Genomic DNA, 22,878 nt, shown 5'->3' with positions numbered 1-22,878 from the left:
GGTATCTTGATAGTAATTGCATTGAATCTACAGATTGCTTTGGGTAATATAAACACTTTTATGATGTTAATTCTTCCTATCCATGAACACAGTATATGCTTCCACTTATTTGTATCTTCTTCAGTTTCTTTCTAAAGTGTCTTACAATTTTCCAAGGGCAGGCCTTTTACATCCATGGTTAAATTTATTCCTAGGGTTTTTTTTTTTTTTTTTTTTTTTTGATACAATTGTAAATGGAATTCATTTCTTAATTTCCATTTATGATAATTTGTTATTGGTATATATGAATGCAACTCTTTTCTGGATATTAATTTGTATCCTGCTACTTTACCAAATTCACTTACCAGTTCTAGTAGATTTTTGGTGGAATCTTTAGGGTTGTCTATCTACAGTATCATGTCATCTGCAAATAATGACAGTTTTACTTCTTTCTTTCCAATTTGTTGTCTGATTGCTATGATAGGACTTCCAGTACCTTGTGGAACAAGAGTGGTGAAAGTGCACATCCCTTTTTTGTTCTTAATCTTAAGGAAAACACTTAACAGTTTTTGCCCATTGAGTATGATGTTGGCTGTGGGTTTGTCATATAAGGCCTTTCATTGATGTATGCTCCCTCCATCCCCGCTTTGCTGAGAGTTTTTATCATAAATAGGTGCTGGATTTATCAAATGCTTTTTCTGCATCTATTGATATGATCATATGATTTTTATCCTTCATTTTGTTTATGTGATGTATCACATTTATTGATTTGCAGATACAGTATTCCCTCACTTATTGCGGGTATTACGTTCCAGACTCACCACCACCACCACGAAGTAGGAAACTTACATTTATTCTACACTCTTAAACCATGTAACTTTAACAAGATACGTATACAGTACCACAAAATCCCACGATATAGAGAAGAATCCACGATACAGTGAGGCCGTGATAAGTGAACCATGATATAGCGAGGGACTACTGTATTGTACCAAAGTTGCATCCGTGGAATAAAACCCACTTGATCATAGTGTATGTGTGTTTTAATATATTCCTGGATCCAGTTTTCTAAAATTTTGTTGAGGACGTTAGCATTTATGTTCATCAGGGATATTGGCCTATAATTTTTGTTTTTCTTTGCAGTGTCTTTACCTGGTTATGGAATTAGGATAATGTTAGCCTCATAAAATGAACTTGGGCATCTTCCCTCCTCTTGAATTTTTCAAGTAGTTTGAGGAGGATAAGTGTTCATTCTTCTTTGAGTATTTGGTAAAATTCACTTGTGAAACCATTCGGTCCAGGACTTTTGTTTGTTCAGAGTTTTTTTTTTTTACTACCTCAATTTCACAAATTGTAATTTGTTGATTCAGATTCTCTGCTTCTCCTAGTTCAGTTTTGGGAAATTGTGTGTTTCTAGGAATTTTTCTGTTTCATTCAGATTGTCCAGTTTGTTGGCATGTAATTGGTCATACTATTTTCTTACAATCCTTTGTATTTCTTTACGTTTTTTATTTTATTTATTTGGGACCTCTTTTTTTCTTGATGAATCTGGTTAAAGCTTTCTCAACCTTGTTTATCTCTTCAAAAAACCAGCTCTTGCTTACATTGACCTTTTGTATTTTTTTTCTAGACTCTATTTTGTTTATTTCTGCTCTGATCTTTTTTTTTCTTTTTCTTCTTCTCACTTTGGGCTTTGTTGGTTATTTTTCTCCTAGTTCCTTTAAGTGTAAAGTTAGATAGTTTGAGATTTTTCTTGTCTTTTGATGGAGGCCTGTATGCAATGGATTTTCTTTTTAGGACTGTCTTTACTGTGTCACATAGATTTGGGGTTGTTGTTTCTTCATTTTTGACCCATTTATTGTTTACTAACATGTTATTTAGCCTCCATGTCATAATGTGTGTTTTTCATTTTTTCTTATGATTGATTTGTAGCTTTATACCATTATGGTCAGAAAAGATTGAGACTTGTTTTGTGTCATAACATGTAGTCTATCCTAAAAAGTTTTCCATGTGCACTTGAAAAGAATGTACGAGGACTGTCCAGAGAAAGTCCCACCATTGTTAATATAATGAGAACAGTTTGCGTGACATCAATGTAACCTGGCAGCCAAGAGAGTGGACTGGAATGCACACATGTGAACAATGATGACTTCACTGTACTAGTCAGTGGGGGCAGTAGATGCTTTTGAGTGAGCATGTGTACTGTGTGTGTGTGTGTGTGTGTGTCCCAAAGTCAAAGAGGTGCTCATCCGTGAGATGCTCTTCGCCGACGACGCAGCTTTGACATCACACTCCGAAGAGGGACTCCAGCAGCTAGTCACTTGCCTTTCCCACGCATGCAAGGAGTTCGGACTAGCCATCAGCCTGACGAAGACGAATGTTATGGCTCAAGGCACGGGGACTCCCCCATGCATCACCATCGACGGATACACCCTGGAGGTTGTCAACGACTTCACTTACCTCGGGTCCACCATCTCGAGCTCTCTGTCAGTCGACTTGGAGGTAAACCGGAGAATCGCCAGGGCAGCCACAGTTATGGCCAGACTGAACCGGCGAGCGTGGAACAATTCCAGCCTCACTGAGAAAACCAGACTGCGCATCTACCAAGCCTGCGTACTCAGCACTCTCCTCTATGGCAGCGAGACGTGGACCACCTACGCAAGGCACGAAAGGAAACTCAACAGCTTCCACATGAGGTGCCTGCGACACGTCCTGCATGTCGCCTGGCAGGATAAGGTCCCCAACACCGAGGTGCTGAAGCGAGCCAATATGAGCAGTTTGCATGCAGTTCTTAGCGAGAGACGCCTCAGGTGGCTCGGCCATGTCAAAAGAATGGATGCAGGCCGTATCCCCAAAGACCTCCTCTACGGCGAGCTAGCAGAAGGCAAGAGGATGACAGGGCGCCCAAAACTGCGGTTCAAAGACATCTGCAAAAAGGACATGACACAATGCTCCATCAATCTCAACACATGGTAAGTTCAAGCAGACAACTGCCTAGCCTGGAGGCTCGCGGTCAGGCAAGGTACGTCAGGCGCGGAGGCTGCGCGCAACGAGGAGGCGGTCCAGAAAAGATCGAGGCGGAAGCAGCGTCAGCAGCAGCAACAACGGCCATCTGCCTTCACCTGTACCAAGTGCGGCAGGGATTGTCACTCCCGAATCGGACTGCACAGCCATTCTCGGCGGTGCAGATAGACTCTCAAGAAGCTACGCCATCGTCTCTCGAGACGGACGGCTGCCGACAACGACGTGTACTGTGTGGCCATCACATTCAAAATGACTGAGCAAGAAGAGCAATGAATCTGCATCAAATTTTGTGTTAAGCATGAACATTCCTCCACAGGAACTATTAGGATGATTCAGAAGGCCACAGCTATGGGCAACTGGTGATTGGCAGCTTCATCACAACAACACATCAGTTCATTCACCATGTCTCGTGCAGAGTTTTTTGATGAAACATCAAATCACCCAGGTGACTCAGCCCCCCTACAACCCAGATTTGGCGCTCTGTGACTTCTGGCTTTTCCCCAAAACTAAAATCACCTTTGAAAGGGAAGAGATTTCAGACTGTCTATGAGACTGAGGAAAAATGACAGGGCAGCTGATGGTGTTTGAGAGAACTGTGTGAGGTCCCAAGGTACCTATTTTGAATGGGACTGAGGCATCAATGTCCTGTGTGTACAGTGTTTCTTGTATCTTGTACCTTCTTTAATAAATGTCTCTATTTTTCTTATTACATGGCTGGATACCTTCTGGACAGACCTCATATATTCTGTTGCTTTGGGGTGAAATGCTCTAAAGATAGCAATTAAATCCACTGATCCTGTGTGTCATTTTAAGACTGCTTTTTCCTTGTAGATTTTTAATTTTTTGGCCTAGGAGGTCTATCCATTGATGTGAATGGAGTGTTTAAGTCTCCTACTATGACTGTATCACTGTCAATCCCTCCCTTTATGTCCATCAGGATTTGATATACATACTTAAGTGCTCCTGTTTTGGGTACATAGATGTTTATAAGGGTGATATCCTCTCTTTGGATTGCTCCCGTTATCATTATGTAGTGTCTTTCTTTGCCTCTTACTATACTCTTTGTCAGATATAAGTATTACTACCGTAGCTTTTTTTTCATTTACATTTCCATGAAATAACTTTTTCTTTCTTTTTACTTTTTGTCTATGTGTATCTTTCATTCTGAGGTGGGTCCCTTGTAAACAGCATATATTTGGGTCTTATTTTCTAATCCATTCAGCTATCCTGTGTCTTTTGATTGGACTATTTAAGCTATTTACATTTAAAGTGATTATTGGTAGATATATATTTATTGCCATTTTATTCTTTTAACTATGTTCCTGTTACTTTTTCTTCTTTTTTTTTTTTTGACTTTTTAAAAATTGTTTTATTACAGTTGTCCCATTTTTCCCCTGTTGCTCTCCCCTGCCCCTCCCACCTCACCCCTCTCCCAGAATCAATCCCCACCCTGTTGCCATGTTCATGGGTCATTTATACTAGTTCCTTAACTAGACCCTTCCCCTTCTTTCCCCCCTTCTCCTCCTCCTCCCTCCCCTCTGGTCACTATCAGTCTGTTCCTTGTTTCCATGCCTCTGGTTCTATTTTGATCATTTGTTTGTTTTGTTCATTATGTTCCTTTCTCCTTCTTCTCAAAGCAGTCCCTTTAACATTTTTGTATAACTGGTTGGTAGTAACAAACTCCTTTAGCTTTTCTTGTTCAGGAAGCTATTTATTTTTTCTTCAATTTTAAATGATAGCCTTTCTTGGTTGTAGGTCCTTGCTTTACATTACTTCTAATATTTCATGCCAATGCCTTCTGGCCTGAAATGTTTCTGTTGAGAAATCAGCTGACAGTCTTATGGAAGCTTCTCTTGCTGCTTGAATAGCCTTTTGTTTTGAACCTTTTTCATTATATTTATGATATGTCTTAGTGTAGGCCTCTTTGGGTTCATCTTGTTTGAGTCTCTCTGTGCTTTCTGGACTTGTGCGTCTTTTTCCTTCACCAGGTTAGGAAAGTTTTCAGTCATTATTTCTTCATACAGGCTCTCAATCCATTGCTCTCTCTCTTCTTTTTCTGGTAATCTTATGATGCAGATCTTGTTACACGTTGTGTTGTCCCAAAGGTCCCTTAAACATTCTATTTTCTTTTTGCTGCTCTGATTGGGTTTTTTTTTCTACTTTGTCTTCCAAATTGCTGATTCAGTCCTCTGCTTCATCCAGTCTACTGTTTATTTTTATCTACTGTATTCTTCATTTCAGATAATGTATTTTTCATTTCTGACTGGTTCATTTTTATATTTTTTATGTCCTTTTTCATGATGTTGTACCCAATAAGTTCCTTGAGCATCCTTATAACCATTTTTTTACACTGATAAATTGCTTGGCTTCATGTCATTTAGCTCTTTTTCTGGAGATTTTTCCTGTTTTTTCATTTGGGGCATGCTTGTTCATCTCCTCATTTTGGTTGCCTCTTTGTGTTTGTTTCTCCATATTAGGTAGATCTGCTGTGACTCTCAGTCTCAGTAGGGTGGCCTTATGTAGTAGGTATCCTATGGGACCCCATGGTGCAGTTTTTTTGATCACCTGAATTGGGTGCTGCAGAAATGTTTTTTGTGTGGGTTTTGTGGGCCCTTCTGTTGTAATTGAGTCTTGGCTACTATTGCTCTCTTTGCATGTGGGATTGACCCTCAGCCTGGCAGACTGTGAGGATCAAACTCAACCACAGTGTGCCAAGTGCTATGAGGTGATGACTACACGAAGCAGAATTCGCCTCAGCAAGGTCTGGTCCCTGCTGAGATCTCCCTTTGAATGTGCTGCTTGTAAAACTAATTGAATCCTGCTCTGATGTGGTCTGAAGCTTGCCACTGGGTGTATTGGTTCTGGGGCCTTTGGGGAAGGACTCCGGTACAGACTGATGTCAGGTGCTGCCTGTGACTGGCCCTTGTCAACCTTTTTGGAGCTACAAAGCAATCCACAGTTTGTGTGTGCTTCTGCTTGGCCTGGGTGTGCATGCGAAGGATCAAGCTGTGCACCAAGGCTGGCTTTTATCAATACCGGGCCCAGAGGCAGGTTAGTTAATGTCCCAAGGCACCCTGAGATCTGCCCCTGCCTGTCTTTGCTTGCTGACTGCCTTTTAGGCTCAGTCATTAGACAAGCCTCTGGCAGTGCTCAAGTTACATGAGGTAAGTTCTCAGTGAGTCACCAGGTATGGGAGAATGTTGTTCACAGGATTGATACTGCCTCAAACTCAGTGCCAGTGCTGGGTCTGTGGCCACTCAGCCAATGTCCCATGGTACACTCAGTCTAGTTGCTACTTCTGTGTTGGGGTGGGGTCTCAAAGAGTCATCAGGGTGAGGCCAGCAGAGTTTATCAGGCCCAAACAGAACAAGATTTGGTCATGTGAAGGGAAGGGTCTGCACTGGGTGGAACTGTGGGGGAAAATGGAGTCACACAGTTTAGTCTGTCCCAGGTTCTGCCAGGAACTTGATCTCAGCAGGACAGGTCACTGGGATTCTGAAGAATGGGGCTAGTGGATCTCCTCTGAGGGGGAGGTTCTGGTCAGGATTAGGGGAATGTGGGGGCATGTCCCCTGTCCCAAAGCCACACAACTGAGTCACTGACAACCCCTGATTCTGCAGGGTATAAGCTCCCCTGCATGGAGTGACCAGGAGTCCAGAGCGTGGGGTTATTTCTTTCCTCGAGGCTGATGCTAAATGGAGGGCAGTGCTCCACCCAAGAAACATGGCATCTGCGGTGTGAGGGAGTGACTCAGCACTGAGGTCCTGGCGGCTGTCCTTTCAGCTTCTCCCCAAAGCCAATAACCCCAGTCTCTCCTCACTTGACTATTCCCTTCTGCCCTCCTTCTGCCGGAGCCCAGGGTCAGTGTCTATGAACATCATTTTGTACATTGGCTCTTTAAGGGGGTGCCTATGTCTCTGGCAGACTATCTCTCCCTGGCAGACAAAATCCCCGCTGATTTTCATAGCCAGATGTTATGTGGGCACCTCTTCCTGGCTCTGGTGCTCTGGACTGGGGAGCCCAGCTTGAGCTTGAGACTCTACACTTCTCAGGGAGAATCTCTGTAGCAGAGATGTCCCTCCAGAATCTCAGCCACCACCTGTGGGAGTGGGGCCAGCCCTTTTTGCCACATAGCTTCTTCTGTAAATCCTTGCTTATAAGACTTCTCTTAAGGATAGCCTTCAGTTTGTCATTCAGATTGATTGCTCTATATTTTAGTTGTACTTCCAGTTTGGTCCTGGGAGGAGATGGGTGTAGTTTCCACCTACTCTGCCACCATCTTGGATCCACCCTATTTCTCGTTTTGAAGATAAAACAAGGTTCAAACCACACATTCTCTGTGAAATGCTAAAGACTAGAAAAAATTACTTTCTTTTCTTATGACCTGGGTGACAAGTACACCTACAGGAGGCAAAAAAGATGAGTAAATCCCTTTTAAAGACCCTGGTAATGAGGCCCTTAGGGAATTGCCTTGTATGATAGAATTTACAATGGCTTCTGGAAATGAACAGTATGGCAGGAAGAGGTACAGGACTGATGGCTGTTAAAATACAACCTGCATTTATTTTATATCAGCCTATTTTGGGCCCCAGTGAGAAAGTTATTTTAATAAAATCTTGCTCTGCTAGAAATATATATGATAAGGGGCAGGTGTCAGAAAAAAGGGGAAGTTACAGCACTCCATTTTCCTTGAGACTTAAGAAGTTTATAAAGTTCTCTCCTAACCTTTGAAGTAAATACTGATGCATTCAGAAGCATAAGTCAAAAAGGACATTAGACATAGGCTAGACCAGTGATCCTCAAATGAATCAGAATCTCAGGGCCTGAGTACAGAGGATCTGCATTTTTAACAAGCTGCCCAAGTGATTCTGACTCAGCCAGCCCAGCATTTGTGAGAGCCAAGCATTTGGGAATATCTGGTCTGCTTTGGTGCAGTAATTTTACAGATAAGAAAATAAAGGCCCACATAAATTTTTTTTTAATTACTCAAGGTATTAACCTATTATGGGCGAGAAGCCACATTTTCTGTCTCCCAGCATATCCATCTTCCCAGGAGGTCGCAGTTAATATATTAGGCCACATGCTCCCCTCCGTGCACATTACCTACTTAGCACCAGAGGCTCTGAGGTGCATCTTGAAATCTCCTCAGGTCTCCTGACTTTCATTCTGGGCTCTCTTCACTTTAACATACTCCTTCGATGTTGAGGTGCTTAATGACACTAAGCCTCTGCCTCTCTGAGTAGGCTACTAGATCATTCTCTGCCCTACCTTTTTGTCGTTTGATTTTCATGAATTCTTTGACTTTATTTTCTATAGATTCCCTTCCTTAGTCTACTTGTAAATAGAAGCTGGGTAATGAAGTGAAAATGTAGTATTGTTCAATGTAGGTAAATGTTGTCTGTAAGGCACCATCTAATGGCTCCACAGTTGCTACATACTGGCTCAGAACCTAAACACCCAGCTTTCCTAGAACTAGAAGTGAATAAAGTGAACTTTGCTTTGTAAGTTTCCTGAATAGACAGTCCATCACCAACACATATAAAGAAAAAGCATCATCCATCTATTCATTCATTCACCAAATGTTATTGGCCATCTGCTATATAATAGCACTGATCTAGACATGGAATACAGTTGTGAGCAGGAAGGCAATTTCCCTCTCACAGAGCCTTCATTCTAAAGGGAGGTTGTATGTGCAGCTTCTCTAAAACAAGACTGTGAAGCCCCCTAGAGTATAAGCTCCATGAGGACAGAGGTTTTTATCTGTTATGCTCGTGGCTGTATCTCTGGGACCTAAGCCAAATAACTGCAAAATGGGTAATTATTTAGTGAGTGGGCATCCACCAGGTGAAACAGAAACTGTGGCCCCTCCCAAATTAACTGTTTCACAGAAAGAAATGGAATAGGTAACATTTAATGAGAAATATGATATAGGGGATTAAATCATCATTTGCATTTGTGTTTAATTTGCTGTATTTTTATTCTAAAAGCTTTTTGTGAAAAAAAAAAGTTTTATATGAGAATGTGTACTTCAGGTGTGTATATGACATATGTAGATATTAACCCACATTGCAGCTGGAAACAAAGAAGGTATGTCCAGAAAAAGTTCAGCCATTGTTAATATAATGAGAACAGTTTACACAACATTGATGTAACCTGACAGCCAAGGAGTATGGACTGGCATGCATATGTGTGACCAATGACGACTTCACTGTACTAGTCAGTGGGGGTAGTAGACACCATTGAGTGAGCATGTGTACTCTGTGGCCTTCTCATTCAAAATGACTGAGTGAGTAGAACAACAAATTTGCATCAAATTTTGCATTAAGCCAAACAACCTGAACATTCCTCTGAAGAAACTGTTCAGATGATTCAGAAGGCCGTAGCTATCGTCAACTGGTGATTGACAGCTTCATCAGAACAACACACCCACTCATGCATCACATCTCATGCAGAGTTTTTTGGTGAAACATCAAATCACCCAGGTGACTCAGCCCCTCTATAGCCCAGATTTGGTGCCCTGCAACTTCTGGCTTTTCCCAAAACTAAAATCATCTTTAAAAAGAAGAGATTTCAGAACGTACACGAGATTCAGAAAAATACAACGGGGCAGCTGATGATGATTGGGAGAACTGTGTGAGAGCCCAAGGTGCCTACTTTGAAGGGGACTGAGGCGTCAATTATACAGTTTCTTGTACCTTGTATCTTCTTCAGTAAATGTCTCTATTTTTCATATTGCATGGCTGTATACTTTCTGGACAGACCTCATATATATATTTTACAGTATACCTATTGTACAAAAATTTAAATATTTATATTTATTTTTATAAAATAAATGGTACTTTTATGTACAAGCTAAAGCAACCAAGGATGAAATGTTTTCACAGATTAGAATGTTTGTTGTGATAACATGAAAGGATATTCAGGTGAGCTGCCTATCTGTAGTTATAGTCAGTTCTGGTTGTAATGGCTCTGGTAATTGTGCTGTCGTTTTATGTAGCCTTCTAATCTCTCAGCTTTCAAAACATTTAAGGGCTGTTACCGAACACATATGGATTACATACATGGTGTTTCTCTGTCATCCTCCCCAGCAAAGTGTATCTCTACTGGGTGAAAGGGTGGTGGCCAAGCTAGGAATATAAAATACAGTGAAAGAGTTTGAAAATAGCTTGTGATTGATTAAGCACAAGTACTTCATTCAGAATAATCGAGTTCTCTAAGATGATCAATTTATAAGCAAAGTATGTGATGGAAAAAATGGTTTTATAAAAATTTATACTAGGACTGTTATAAACAGCATTCTTTTCACTCTTAACCTGAAGAAACTGCTTTTGACTTTCTTGTTCATGAGACAAACTGGGAAATGGTTCCATGCCTCCAGAAGGAACAGTCCACCCTAAACCATTGTAAATTATATAGTTTTTCCACACTTTGCCTTGCAACCTCAAGATAGAAAAGCTCCTCAATTTCCTAATTTTCAACAAATACAATCTTCAACACTTTTAACATGTCTTTTGTGTTAAACACTAAAAGACGAGAATGTTAAGAGACCTAGAATGAAGAAGAGCTGTTAGAACAGAAACAGAAGTGAAGGTAGTGAGGAGATGACACATATTTCCAGGAATGAGTTGTTTGAGAGTAGGAACGATTCTGCCTCATTTACAACGTGCTGTGCCTGCCCTCACTCGTATGGCTCAGTTGGTTGAGTGTCATCCTGCAAAGCAGAAGGTTGCCAGTTTGGACCCTGGTCAGGGCACATGCCTGCGTTGCAGGCTGGGTCCCAGTCAGGGCATGTGTGAGAAGCACCGATCAATGTTTCTCTCACACATCGATGTCTCTCTCTCACTCTGAAAATAAATAAATAAATTTTTGAAAAGTGCTGTGCCTGAGCCATCCATATTAAACAGCAAGAGACAGGAAAAGGATTCACAACTAAAAAGTTGGAAAACTTTTGACCACGGGATCAGCCTCAATGTCAGATATCTCTTAACCTAAAATGAATTCAAGACACAGCTGAGAGTTCGAGAATTTAAAGACTAAGCATATTGTGAAATGCTGCTGCTGACATTTTGGTCACAAGCCATGGATTATTTATAGGATCAAGGCCAGTTCACATTTGTCTAAGTGAGTAGCTAGTGAGTGCACTGTACAGATGTGCTTAGGGCTCCCTACCACTCCTCAGAAGTTACAGTGGGGGAGAGGGGCTGTCAGTATAGACAAAGCTACTTTATTTTGGGAAAAGATGTCTGTAGACAGACAGACAAGCAAGTAAATATAAAATATCTGAGCAGAGAGAATAATCTTAGTTCTAAAATTTCTTCAAGACTGGCTCATATTCCTGTTGGTATAACATATCTCAGGGCTAAGTTCAAACTCTTCTTTAATTTACCGAAAATCCTAGGTCCTCCCCCCAAATTTTCAAAGAGCAGATTGAAAACCCCAAATTCTTTTCTATAATACATTGGTTGCAGAAGCCTTTAGTTTCATTGAAAATGTTCACGTCATAATTTTATTTTAAAGTGGTTTGTGATGGTGTCAACATTTAATACATGAGCAGTGTCGTCTTATAACACTTATGAAAGAAAATAAGAAAAACAAAATTCAGGCATATCTGGATAAATTTTTAAAAGATTGTAAGGAAGCCATAAGAGTCAGGACCAAGGTTATAAGCCTCTCCTTTTCTCTCATGAAAGTAATCTTCCCATATTTATTATTGTAGAATGTCATTTTGGACTTGGGAACAAATCGTCTCAAGACCTAACCTGCACATAAGTTGAAGGGCTCTCATTTTGTGCAGAGGTGGCCGGAGAGGTTTTATTCCAGTCTACAAAAAAATGAGCCGACCTACCAACAAAGATTAACATATCAGTTGTCTCTCTCATATTAAAAGTAGGTCTATAACTCTTTTGAGTATATGTGTAGATTGTTTTTGATTATGTTTTTGATATGTGTTGATTATATATGTGTAAATTGTTTTTTAACAAATTAAAATATTTTCAAAATTAAATCTGACATCATACGGAATGTCTCCTTCACCTTTTCTTCCTATCCTCATTCCTGGTGGGTGTGGGGAGTGGATGTGAGGGTCTTTTGACATAATACAACACAATAAAAATTATGCCAAGGGAGGTCAAAAAATTGACCTCACAGATTACTTACTAATTGTACAGGAGGAAATGTATCATTACAGTGGCACCATCTGATAGTCACCACCTTAACCCAGTGGTCAAATTTATAGGATTACTAAGAGTGGGACAGCCCGACATTTTATGCCTCCTGAATTGATGCAATGTGAAGTACATAACATGCCATATAAAGTGTTTTTGCCAAAAGTGTTTAACCTACACCTAAGCAAGCTTCTTCAGACTCAGCTTGCAGTTTGCAAACACAATAGGGACAAGTTAAATGACACAATGAAGAAGTAATATGACAAATCCCAAAAGAGAGACATTTTATAAGACAGCTGCCCTGGTGTCTTTGAAAAGTCAATGATTTTTGTGAAAATAAAAGTTAATGGTTTTTATTTTTCTTTCATGAAAAATAGGGAGGGGCTAGTCTAGATTCAACCAAGACATAAAAACCAAATGCACTATGTGAACCTTGATTAATTCTGGTTTAGGGGGGGGAAAACTGTAACATATTCTAGGGACAATGGAGAAAGTTCCATATGGATTGCATGTTAGATGATATGGCATTATTGTTAGGTTTTTTTCATCTGATAGTGGTCATGTGGTTATGTACAAGATGTTCTCTGCCAGTGATTTTCAACCTTTTTCATCTCATGGCACACATAAACTACTAAAATTTCTGTGACCCACCAAAAAATATATATATTGCTGATCTGACAAAAAATAGCTGTAGTTTGATTCTTTCATCCCAGACAGTTACTGTTGTGTTGGCTGTTGTCATTTCTTTAGTTTGACAATCTAAGGGAAAAGAGGTCAGTACCCCTGATTAAATAGTCAGGTATTGCATGTTTTAAAAATTCTTGGGGCACGCCGTTTGAAAATCTGTTCTGTGCTTGCAGGGTGTCTGCTACTGTGTGTTCCTGTGCTATTCTTCCAGCTTTTCCATAATTTTGAATGTTTTATATGTATACTATATGCTGAAGTATATACATATATTCTATGTAGCTCTATAGTTCATTATAGAAATATGTAAAGATATATAAGAAGGAGGGAGTTGACTTTTGTTCTTTGAGAAGAAAAGTTAATGGAAACACTAAATAATTTTTAAAGTACTAGTGAATTAATTTTTCCTTTTTCTATTTTAGGCTCAAGAGAAAGGGAGATTAAACTATGCTAAGGTAGGTGGATTTTATTTATACCTCACAGTTTTCTACATTTCAATTTGGTGTTTGGTTTTTGTTTATATTTGAAAAGTCAGAATAATAATCACATTTGAAGCTAAGGGACATTCCCTGTTAAGTAACAGGCATTAGCAGGTAAAGTAAGATTCATTCAATGGTAGGTTTATTTTTTGAGTGCCTGCTTCTTTCCAGACACCATGTTTGGTGTTGGGAATACGACAGTGAACCCGATCCAGTCTTTCCTTTTAGTACATTTACAATCTTGTGGGGGAGACAGATAACTAGTAAATAGCTAAATGGATACATAATATATCAGGTGGGGGTAAGAACTACAAAGAAAAAAATAAACACAGTAAGATCACAAAGCGTTGCTGGAAAGAGCCTTTGGCCAGTGGGTGGAAGAGAGCTTTTGGTGCCATCAGATTGTACCTGGGCAGCACCGTACAGGGCAGACTCAGGCTCCTAAAGGCAGTATTTCTTACAGCACCTGTGCAGCATTTGAAAACACACCTGCCCAGGATACCACTACATCACACCTTTCACCAAGATCAAAATCCCCTGGTGGGAAGAGCAGTATAGGAACAGGATGGAAGGGTTTGAAAAAGGTGCCACAGATAATTGGACACAGAGACTTGGTTAAAAACTGCTTGGGGAGTTCAGATTTCAGTTTACCAGTGAAGCCTAAGAACACGCTTGGGTCACATTCTGTTTTCCCCTCAGGGACAAGTGGAACATTTTAGCAGGTGTTTGGGACGCATATAGCTGCTTGGCTAAAAGAACATGTTAACCATCTGGTTTATGTAACAGCAGGAAGATCCAGGGTGTGAGCACACCTGCACTGCAAAGTCAGGGAGGAAGAAATACAACGTGTAAGGGTTCTGCTTGCAGGGGGACAGCTAAAACCCACAGTGCTCTCTCAGGGCTGACCCGGAACCCTGTGCCCTCCTGGCAACCCCCAGGCGCACACCATGGCTCCATGCCTTTACTCTTAACTCCTTTTCTTGTGTGAAATGCAGTCCCTTCTTTTCTCTGCCTCCTTCAAGAAAAATTAGATAATCAGTGCACCTCTAAACTGAGAGCTTCCATATGTGTCGCTTCGTCTTAGATATCTATTTGCATTTTATCATGCACCCAAATGTGGGTTGTGGACACATCCTCTTGGGTCTCCCACAGGCAGAGGAGCTCAATGCATCTTAAACAGAACTCAGTTTCACACTCCAGCTTCAGACCCTTCATTAGCTCCACGTTGTCTATAAAGCAATCTCAAAGCTTGCTAGATTGGCGTATAAAACACTCTGTGAACTCACCCCCTAGAGGGACTCTCCAGCTTCTTCCCCTTCTACCCTGTGCTTCAATGGCACCAAATTACATAAAACATACTGTTTCTGCTCCTCGTGCCTTGACTCATACCGACCCCTCTACGTGGAATGCTCCTCCCCTTTATGTGGCTCCTCCTGGAAGGCTTAATTTAGGATCATGTCCTACAGGAAGTCCTTCCTGGTTCCCCAGGCTGGATCAGGTGCTTTCCTCCTTTCTTCAATACATGTGGGTCCCTCAGTCACTGCACTTAACTCTCTGTTATGATCACCCATTTAAAAAACAGGTCATAAGCTGTGAGCTCTTTGAGGGCAGGGACAGTGTCTTGTTTGTCTTTGTCTATACCTAACACAGTGCTTGTCCCTTGGTAAATGGTGTGTGAGTGAGTGAACAAGGCCGTGAGTAAGGAAATAGAAGATACTTGAAGTTAGTTGCAGGAGAAAATCTGATGCAGGGTTTTTGACCTAAATCAGAGAGGAAAGGAAAGGTTTTGATACATGTTGCAGGTAATCAGCCAGATTGAGAAGGTGGCTGAGGAAGGTCGTAATAAACCAGTTTGGAGATAAAGGCTGGGATTTTACTGAGGTACTAAAAAAAAGCTGATTTATGAACAAAAAAGATCACAATTTGGCAATTGAGTCATTATTGATCATTATGCTTCTTTATGACTCAGAGAACTCCTTTAGAGTTTCTTATTGCAGAAACACATGACAGAAGAGTTTGAAGAAAATAAAAAAGCAGGGTGCACAGATCAAACACCCCAAGCTCTGCCACCAACTCACTGCAAAATATAATATCAATCACTTAATCTCTTTCGTCCTTCCTCAGTTTTTTTTAGTATAAAATGAGCAATTTATAATAGTCCTGCTTTACTCTTTAGGCCCATTCGAAATTTGAGAGGAGACATTCTTTGGGGGATGGGGGCCTTCTTATCTTGTATATACTACTGAGGTCCAGATTCATTCCTTTATCCATTCCGTGCGCCCAACCACTGTGTCTTTGATTCTTAATATGGTGAGGCCCTGTGCTGGAGCTGACTCCCACCACAAACAAGACTGACACAGGCCTTGCCGTCACACGCCCCCTGGACTCAGGCCTCCCTATTTCAAGTAGCCACTCCCCATTTGCTCTATTTTTTTTACTTTTAACGTTTATCATTTTTATTTAGTTGCTTGTTTCTGTCTGTCTTCTACTAGACTGTGAGAGCCCTGCAGGCAATGCACTGGTGCCTTTTGTTCGAGGTTGCATCACCTGTAGCCAGCACAGGCTTACACACAGGAGCGCTTGATAAGTGCATGTGGATGAACATTCCGTTAGTGTTATGCTAGGAGAGGTGCAGGAGGCTGAGAGAGGTCTGGGATTGAGAATTGTAGACTCAAAGTAGCATTCTTAAGAGCATATTGACTATATGACACAGTCCGTTCCAATGTGCAGTAGTCCTAAGTTTACCTTCCCAAGTGCCCAGTTACAATTTTTCTGGTGCCAGTCGACAGAAACCCACCACCCTGAATATGTGGTAATAGTCTGATAGTTAAGGGCAGAACGTTATCTAGGTAATTAATCCACACCTGTCATCCTTACAGAGACCTAAACCCAAGTAACATGGGGAAGAAAGAGCATATCCATATCTTAAGTGTGGAGGAGATGTCGGCAGGATGCAGCTTGCCATGTTCCCTTAGGCAGTGTACCATTAGCCCTTAGTAGTACCTATCATGTCCTGAGGTCTGCTCATCTGTTTTACGTGGTCACAGTGTTCATGCTGACTAATGCAGGCATCATGCTTAGGGACGTGGGGCCTCCCTCGTGGGTTTATCTGTAAAACTACATTTGAAATTCAGTGGCCATTTCTGGATACAGTCATGAAATTTATTTATTGCTGGAAATTTCTTTATCACCCAGTTGTATTTACTCAAAAGCCAAATTTTATCTGAAAAATTAGATTTCAAAAACCATAGAAAATTATTTTGGCCGTGTGCTCTGTGGCTCTCCATGCCATCTCTCAGATTTTGTCAGTCTCTGAATAGCGAGGCAGCAGGGGAGAGAGAAGAAGAGATCATTTCAAACTCAGTCTCAGCTGGATCTCTAGGATGTCTGTCACAGTGAGCAAAACAGTGGTCTGTACTCAGGCACTCAGATAAGAAATTGAATTACTTTTTAATTGAGTTCCTGTTGCAGTAGAGCCTGGATATGAATGCTTTTCACGGCTACAGCACCTTTCATCTTAAGATATCAAAGCACTCGACAACTATTAATTCATTAAGTCTCACCCGCCTCTGTAAGGTGGTTAACAAAAGCACAGGAGTACTCTACCCACCACTGAAACTCATCTGTCTGGGGGCTGGGCAGCGAGGTAGCTGTTTAACTGAAAAGCGATTCTACCCAGTAGCTTCTAAAATGGAAAAACAAGGAACATCTTACATACCTAGTTAAAACTGCAGGAGAGGGTTTATTAGGCAGAATGTAATTACCAGAAGTGAATTGTGACCAAGAAGCTGGTGCTGACAGTTTTGCTCATATGCACAATGCTGTGGGGATCTTAATTACAGTGATTGGCCTGCAGCCCTGGGTGGGTATCTCTCAGACTATTCCGGGCTCCCTAGGCCTCTGGCCCCAAGGTTAAGCACAACTGCTTCAGTTCGGTGCTAGAGAGAAGAGTGCCACCTATTGAATTGTAGGAGGTTGTGGCCATGTGTTGGGACTGCTGGAGAAGCTCCTTGGACCACATTCACACTTGGTTTGCTATGGTAACTAATATATATTTCTGAAAGAAAATGAATTTGTTGACTACTCGAGCTTAGAAAAACATCGACAAGCGTCTGTGTGTATTTTCCCCAGCTGGAGCTGAGCGTATGCCTGTAGTTGAGCCTACTGCTACATGAAATAAGCATGCTGCTTAGAGACGGAGGCAGATGGTATTTTTACCACTTCAGGCAAAACATGGCACCTATGGTTCGGCTTTCTACAATCTTAATTTTTTAACTCATTCAAAATGGCTTGCTTAGTAGCTCCATCAGAATTTCAGGCTTTTTCCCAATTTCTTCTTAATACTTGCTGCATATATACAGATATATATAAATATCACATGGTCAGAACCAAACCCCGTCAGCACTGTGAGTCAGCATCCTGCTATTCTTTCACGAGTGCCTAGGCCTGAGCCATCAGTGGGCTGACATTCCTGCCGTTTTTGACACAAAGACTCCAGATTTACAGAAGCTGTCTTTATAGTCATCTCAGTCTTTATACTGTGCAGTTCATTAGGCATCCAGTTCTCAGTCAAATGTAAGAGAGATTTTTTTTTTTTTTTTAAGGAATGGGTTTTGACTTGCCTTCTCTCCTGGAATTTATTCAGGATCCCAGAGCAGCACATTCTTCTGGCTTGGTCCTCTCTAGCCTCTCAGGCTGGGTGTCTAGAGAGGGTGCTCCATTCCTCCCTCCCTGCCCTTAGGAAGGCCTTGCACTTTTTTGTTTTGCTGTGAAACATATTTGCATAGGGTACACATTACAATTCTTTTCCAACCACCTAACAGTGCTGTCCACAGACATTTGCATTTGTATGATCACATATTATCACTTCCAGTGAAGATGAAAAAAGTCTTTCCTCTCTTTGTCATGGTTCCCCTTTCCAAGGGTTGCCCTTTTAGCCAGTTTTTCTCTTTTGTTAGTCATAGATTGTGTCAAACATTTTGCTGCATATTAAGTTCAAAGTTCTTCTTTTGATCCTTGAATATAGACAGTTTTCTATAAATATTATTGTCCTTTCTTTACTGACAAAGCCAGGCTTGCTTTTCTTTTCTTTTTCTTTTCCTGGCAGACAATTTTTGCCTGCTCGTTCTATCCCAAACCCTAGCTAACTGGCTCTGAAAATTTTTCACATTGGCACTTTCAGAGACCAGATGTTGCTGTGTTTTATCTTCCCTGTACCCCCCTTTCTTAGGCAGATGCTGCTTCTCCTGCCCTGGGACTTTACATTAGCTCATTTGGTAAAATATCCTGTACAGCATAATGGTATACATGATATTCCTCATTTCTTCTAACCTCTTGAAGTTGTGTTAACATTTAGGATTTCAGTTTTAGTGATCATTATGGAGACTATGTAGAAGCATTGACATTCCCCTCCCCCATCTTTTCCATAAAGGACCAGTAGTCCAGTTAGATGAGAAGTATAAAATATAGAATGGGGCAAAAGTAGGTTCACAGTTGTGAGTACAGGAAACAGCTTATTCTTGTATTATTTATTAATTATTATATTACTTTCCTTACAAACAGCTGTAAACATACTTTGCCCCACCTTGTAGAATTTAAAGAAAAAATATTCATATTCAAAATATTATGATGTGGATGCAACTATGTAAAATGTTACATGCTTGATAAAGACTGGAAGACAGCACACAAAAATGTAAAGAAAGACTTTAAGATGAAAACATTTAAGCATGTTTAAAATAAGAAATGCATTATATTTGTTAAATATTTCTGTTTTCAGCCCTGGCTGGTGTGGCTCAGTGGGTAGAGTGTCAGCCTGTAAATGAAAGGTCACTGGTTTAATTTCTGGATGGGGCACGTGCCTGGGTTGCAGGCCAGTCCCCGGTTAGGGGCGCATGAGAGGCAACCAATTCATGTTTCTCTCACACGTTGATGTTTTATTTCTCTCTCCCTCTCTTTCCCCCTCCCTTCCCCTCTCTTTAAAAAATAAATAAAATCTTTAAAATATATATTTCTGTGTTCAAAGTGTACTCAGATTTGAATTGAAATTTTTGCAGATGGGAATTGAAAATGTGTTTTTAGTGCTATAATGAGAATTTAATTCTAGTCTCCTAAAGAATCGCTTGCTTCTATGGCAATAGGCAGAAATGCACAGTTGGAAAATGTAAAGTATTTTACACTGAAGTTTTGTGCTAGGCCTCAAGGAGTGGTTGAGGTTCTGGAGGACAGCTGAGGAGGGTGGAAACCCAGCGCACTGGGCAGGCATCGCCCGTGTTGACCTGATGACGTAACCACAGCACAGGGATCGGCACTGGAAGAATCCACCAGAGCTACCATCTGAAAGTTTGAAATTCCCTGCTCCTTATTTCCTTAAAAATCAGGTAAAAATCAGTTATTTTTCTTGTGGCAATCACATTTCAGACAAGTGTTTCTCCTTACAGCAATAATGAATGGAGTTTGCTTAATCTGTTTTTCAAAACAATTAATTTATTAAAATCAGTTTTTGTAGCTACTTGCTCTTATTCTAAATCTCCTTCAATATATGATTATTAATGATGGGAAAATAATCATTGATCAATTTCTATCCATAATAAAGCTTAGAAGCTTTTGTAAATGTCATGAATAAAATAATATTCTAAGCTTTAAAGAAAATTTAATCACACTTGCAGTCGTTAATGTCTTTAGCCAGAGCGTGCCTTATTATGAGCCCTCAAGTCATGTTGCAAAACAGTTGCCCTCTGGACCTTTATTCATTCCCTATCATCAGGCCAGTTTTTTTCCTCCTTAAGGCTGCTAGTACTGTATATTATTTTGCATCAGTCCTCAGTGACTATCATCTTGCTTTGATGATCTATTCTCCTAATTTCCTAATGTTATTTCAAAATTAGATTCTTGTTCTCTGAGGTGTTAGCAATCCCACACACCTCAATGGCATCAGCACACTTAATGATCATAATCTCTATTCCCTTGTGCATCATGAATAAAATTATTAAATGATACCAATAGCAAGCTTCTGTATGACATCATAAAATGTGCCACACTCTCAGTTGTTAGCCCAATACTATTGATACTATTGTAATTCAATTCTATAAGCAGTTGTCTTTTATTTTTCTTCAGATCATATATTCCCACTTTATTGATCTTTGGTTTCTAATTTTACATATAAAATGTGAAATTACTTAGTTCATAACAATAATATTTAGTGGGGCAATCTCCCATTCTTAAGTTAAGCATTTTGAATTACTGGCTTCTAAAAAAATTACATATTTACATAACTAACATTATCAGGAAGCTAAAGCAGATTTAAATAGTCAGTGACCAGTTCTTGGTTGTAAGCCTAAAATCCTATCTGGTTTTGCTCACCATCATATATATAACCTGAGGGCCTAACACAGTGCCTGGCACATATTAGGTACTCAGTAAATATATTTTTTTAATTACTAGTGAATGAATTAATGACCCAAGGTATGCCAAATGTTTGTGCCTGTATTTTGTACTTTTAATTCATAAAGCACATTTGACTCCACCTTTACTCCTATTATTTCCCCCGGAGTATATTTTTAATCAAATTGTTACATCCTCAATGCCTTGCACTCCCTGGGTTGAAATAAAGATTCAATCAGAGTAACCTTTTGAATCGTAATCTAGAAAGCTAACTAAAAATGCCCTCCAGGCTGGTTCTGTGGGTGAATGCTCGGCACTGTGGGACAGCTGCATTCAATTATTGCTCCCAGTTTGTGGTATCAGGAGCCACCTGTGCACAGGGAGAGCCTATTGCCTTTATGTAAAGGATAGAGCCTTCTGTCCCCATAGAAGAGCCTGTTTAGTCCCCTGAAACAGTTCTAAGTAGAGCTGAAGGGAATATTGTCTGTTTCCTTGTCGTAAAAAATAAATAAATAAATACGATAGAGAAATATGCATTTTCCAAAATTATATATATTTTTAAAGATTTTATTTTTATTTATTTATAGAGAAAGGGGAAGGGAGGGAGAAAGAGAGAGAGAAAAACATCAGCGTGTGAGAGAAACATCAATCAGCTGCCTCTCACATGCCCCAAACCTGAGACCTGGCCTGCAACTCAGGCATGTGCCCTGACTAGGAATCAGACTGTCAACCTTTCAGTTTGCAGGATGGTGCTCAACACGCTGAGTCACACCAGTCAGGGCCCAAAATTATATTTTTTGAGAGAAAGGAAAGAGAGGTACATCTGTGTACACCCTGACTGTGGTTTTACTAAGTTAGAAGTCTTTGTCATTACCTAGATTGATATTTCCAAATTTATACACTAATCCTTCAGCCTAATTTTCTACAGCATTCAGGATTTTGTGATTTCAAGATGCTGAATCTATCAGAAGCCGGTAAATTGTTTAGTTGGTACATCTGTTTCCTAAGCAGTGTCTGCAAACACTACTCAGCCTCCCCACCTATGGATAAATGCATTCTTTCCCTTTCCCCCAAGTCTGTGACTTTCTGGCTTGATGAAAATCTTACCTATTAACCAGATCATAAAAAAGCCAAAGATGAATCTAAAGATTGAGTCCTGCATAGATAGCACAATGGTGCCATCTGTGGAAGGTCTCCCTGTTCTAGATCTCAGAAAGTTATGCTAACCTTTATCAGCAGTCCATTCCAACAATATTTGTGGGCACCAGTTATTAAAGGTTGTAGGCCATTGGTTCATGCTGTGATCTCTCTGTGATGCACACCATCATGCCATCACACATGTTTTTCAGTGTGTACTCTATTCAGGACACACACTTGAATCAGATGTTTCTATCAAATTCTATCTCTGAAGTCCTCCATTTTATAGAGAAGAGATCAAATTACCTAAGTGTTAGGTAGCCAAGGTGGCTAAGAAAGGACTCAGAGCCAGAAAAGTCCAATAAGGGCTTTTATTAGGAGGGAGACACTGTGATCAGGTGGGCTGAGTATGAACAGACTGTAGTGCCAAGGGAAGAGGTAGAGGGATTTTTAAGGGCGTAGAGTAGACCCCCAGGGGGTGAATCACCCTGCTGGTTGGTTCCAGATGTCCAGGGTGTTTGTGAAACAACAATGTCCTCTGATTAGGGATGGCTGCCAGGACACTTATGGTCCTTATTTCTCGGAAATGATTAAGGGAGAGGGGAAGGGGCCATGGGGGCATAACTAGTTCTCAGCAAGATGCTGGCAGCTGTGCCTTAGTGGCCTCTGATGACAGGGAACCTCCTGATTGGGTGCATGGCTGGTGATGCAGACCCTCTTTGTTTCAGCGCAGGTGCTGGCTCAGATCCTGCATGACTGCAGGCCACAGGAAGCACAGTGACCACTGGCCATAGCCTGTTTCGCAAGGCCTGACACGGGTGGCAGGTCGCGGGGCAGGCAACGTGTTGGTCTCTAGCCCCAACACTAAGGTGTTCGTTCACATAGTTACTATCTCACAGAGTCATACGTCTGCCCAATTATGCTGACTCTATGGTGTGTTACCACCATACTGCTTCTCAAGGTGATTTAGACACACTACAGAAAGAAATAAGGGAGAATTACAAACATCTGGAAGATGTTATGCATTACAG

At 40.7% G+C, this 22,878-nt stretch overlaps 1 protein-coding gene across 1 annotated transcript in view; it reads left to right on the top strand.

Annotated features, from left to right (window-relative positions):
- PDSS2 (decaprenyl diphosphate synthase subunit 2) overlaps positions 1–22,878 on the top strand; it is a 236,747-nt gene that overhangs the window by 201,590 nt on the left and 12,279 nt on the right. The window contains exon 7 of the mRNA XM_090279725.1: positions 13,274–13,306. Coding sequence (XP_090135851.1) covers positions 13,274–13,306 — 33 coding nt within the window. The remainder of the gene's footprint in view (positions 1–13,273; positions 13,307–22,878) is intronic.

The sequence above is a fragment of the Furipterus horrens genome, unplaced genomic scaffold, assembly GCF_987537825.1.
Source record: "Furipterus horrens unplaced genomic scaffold, mFurHor1.1.pri manual_scaffold_6, whole genome shotgun sequence".
NCBI lineage: Eukaryota > Metazoa > Chordata > Mammalia > Chiroptera > Furipteridae > Furipterus > Furipterus horrens.
The sequence above is the reverse complement of the archived record's forward strand: the minus strand, read 5'-3'. Positions and strand labels throughout refer to the sequence as shown.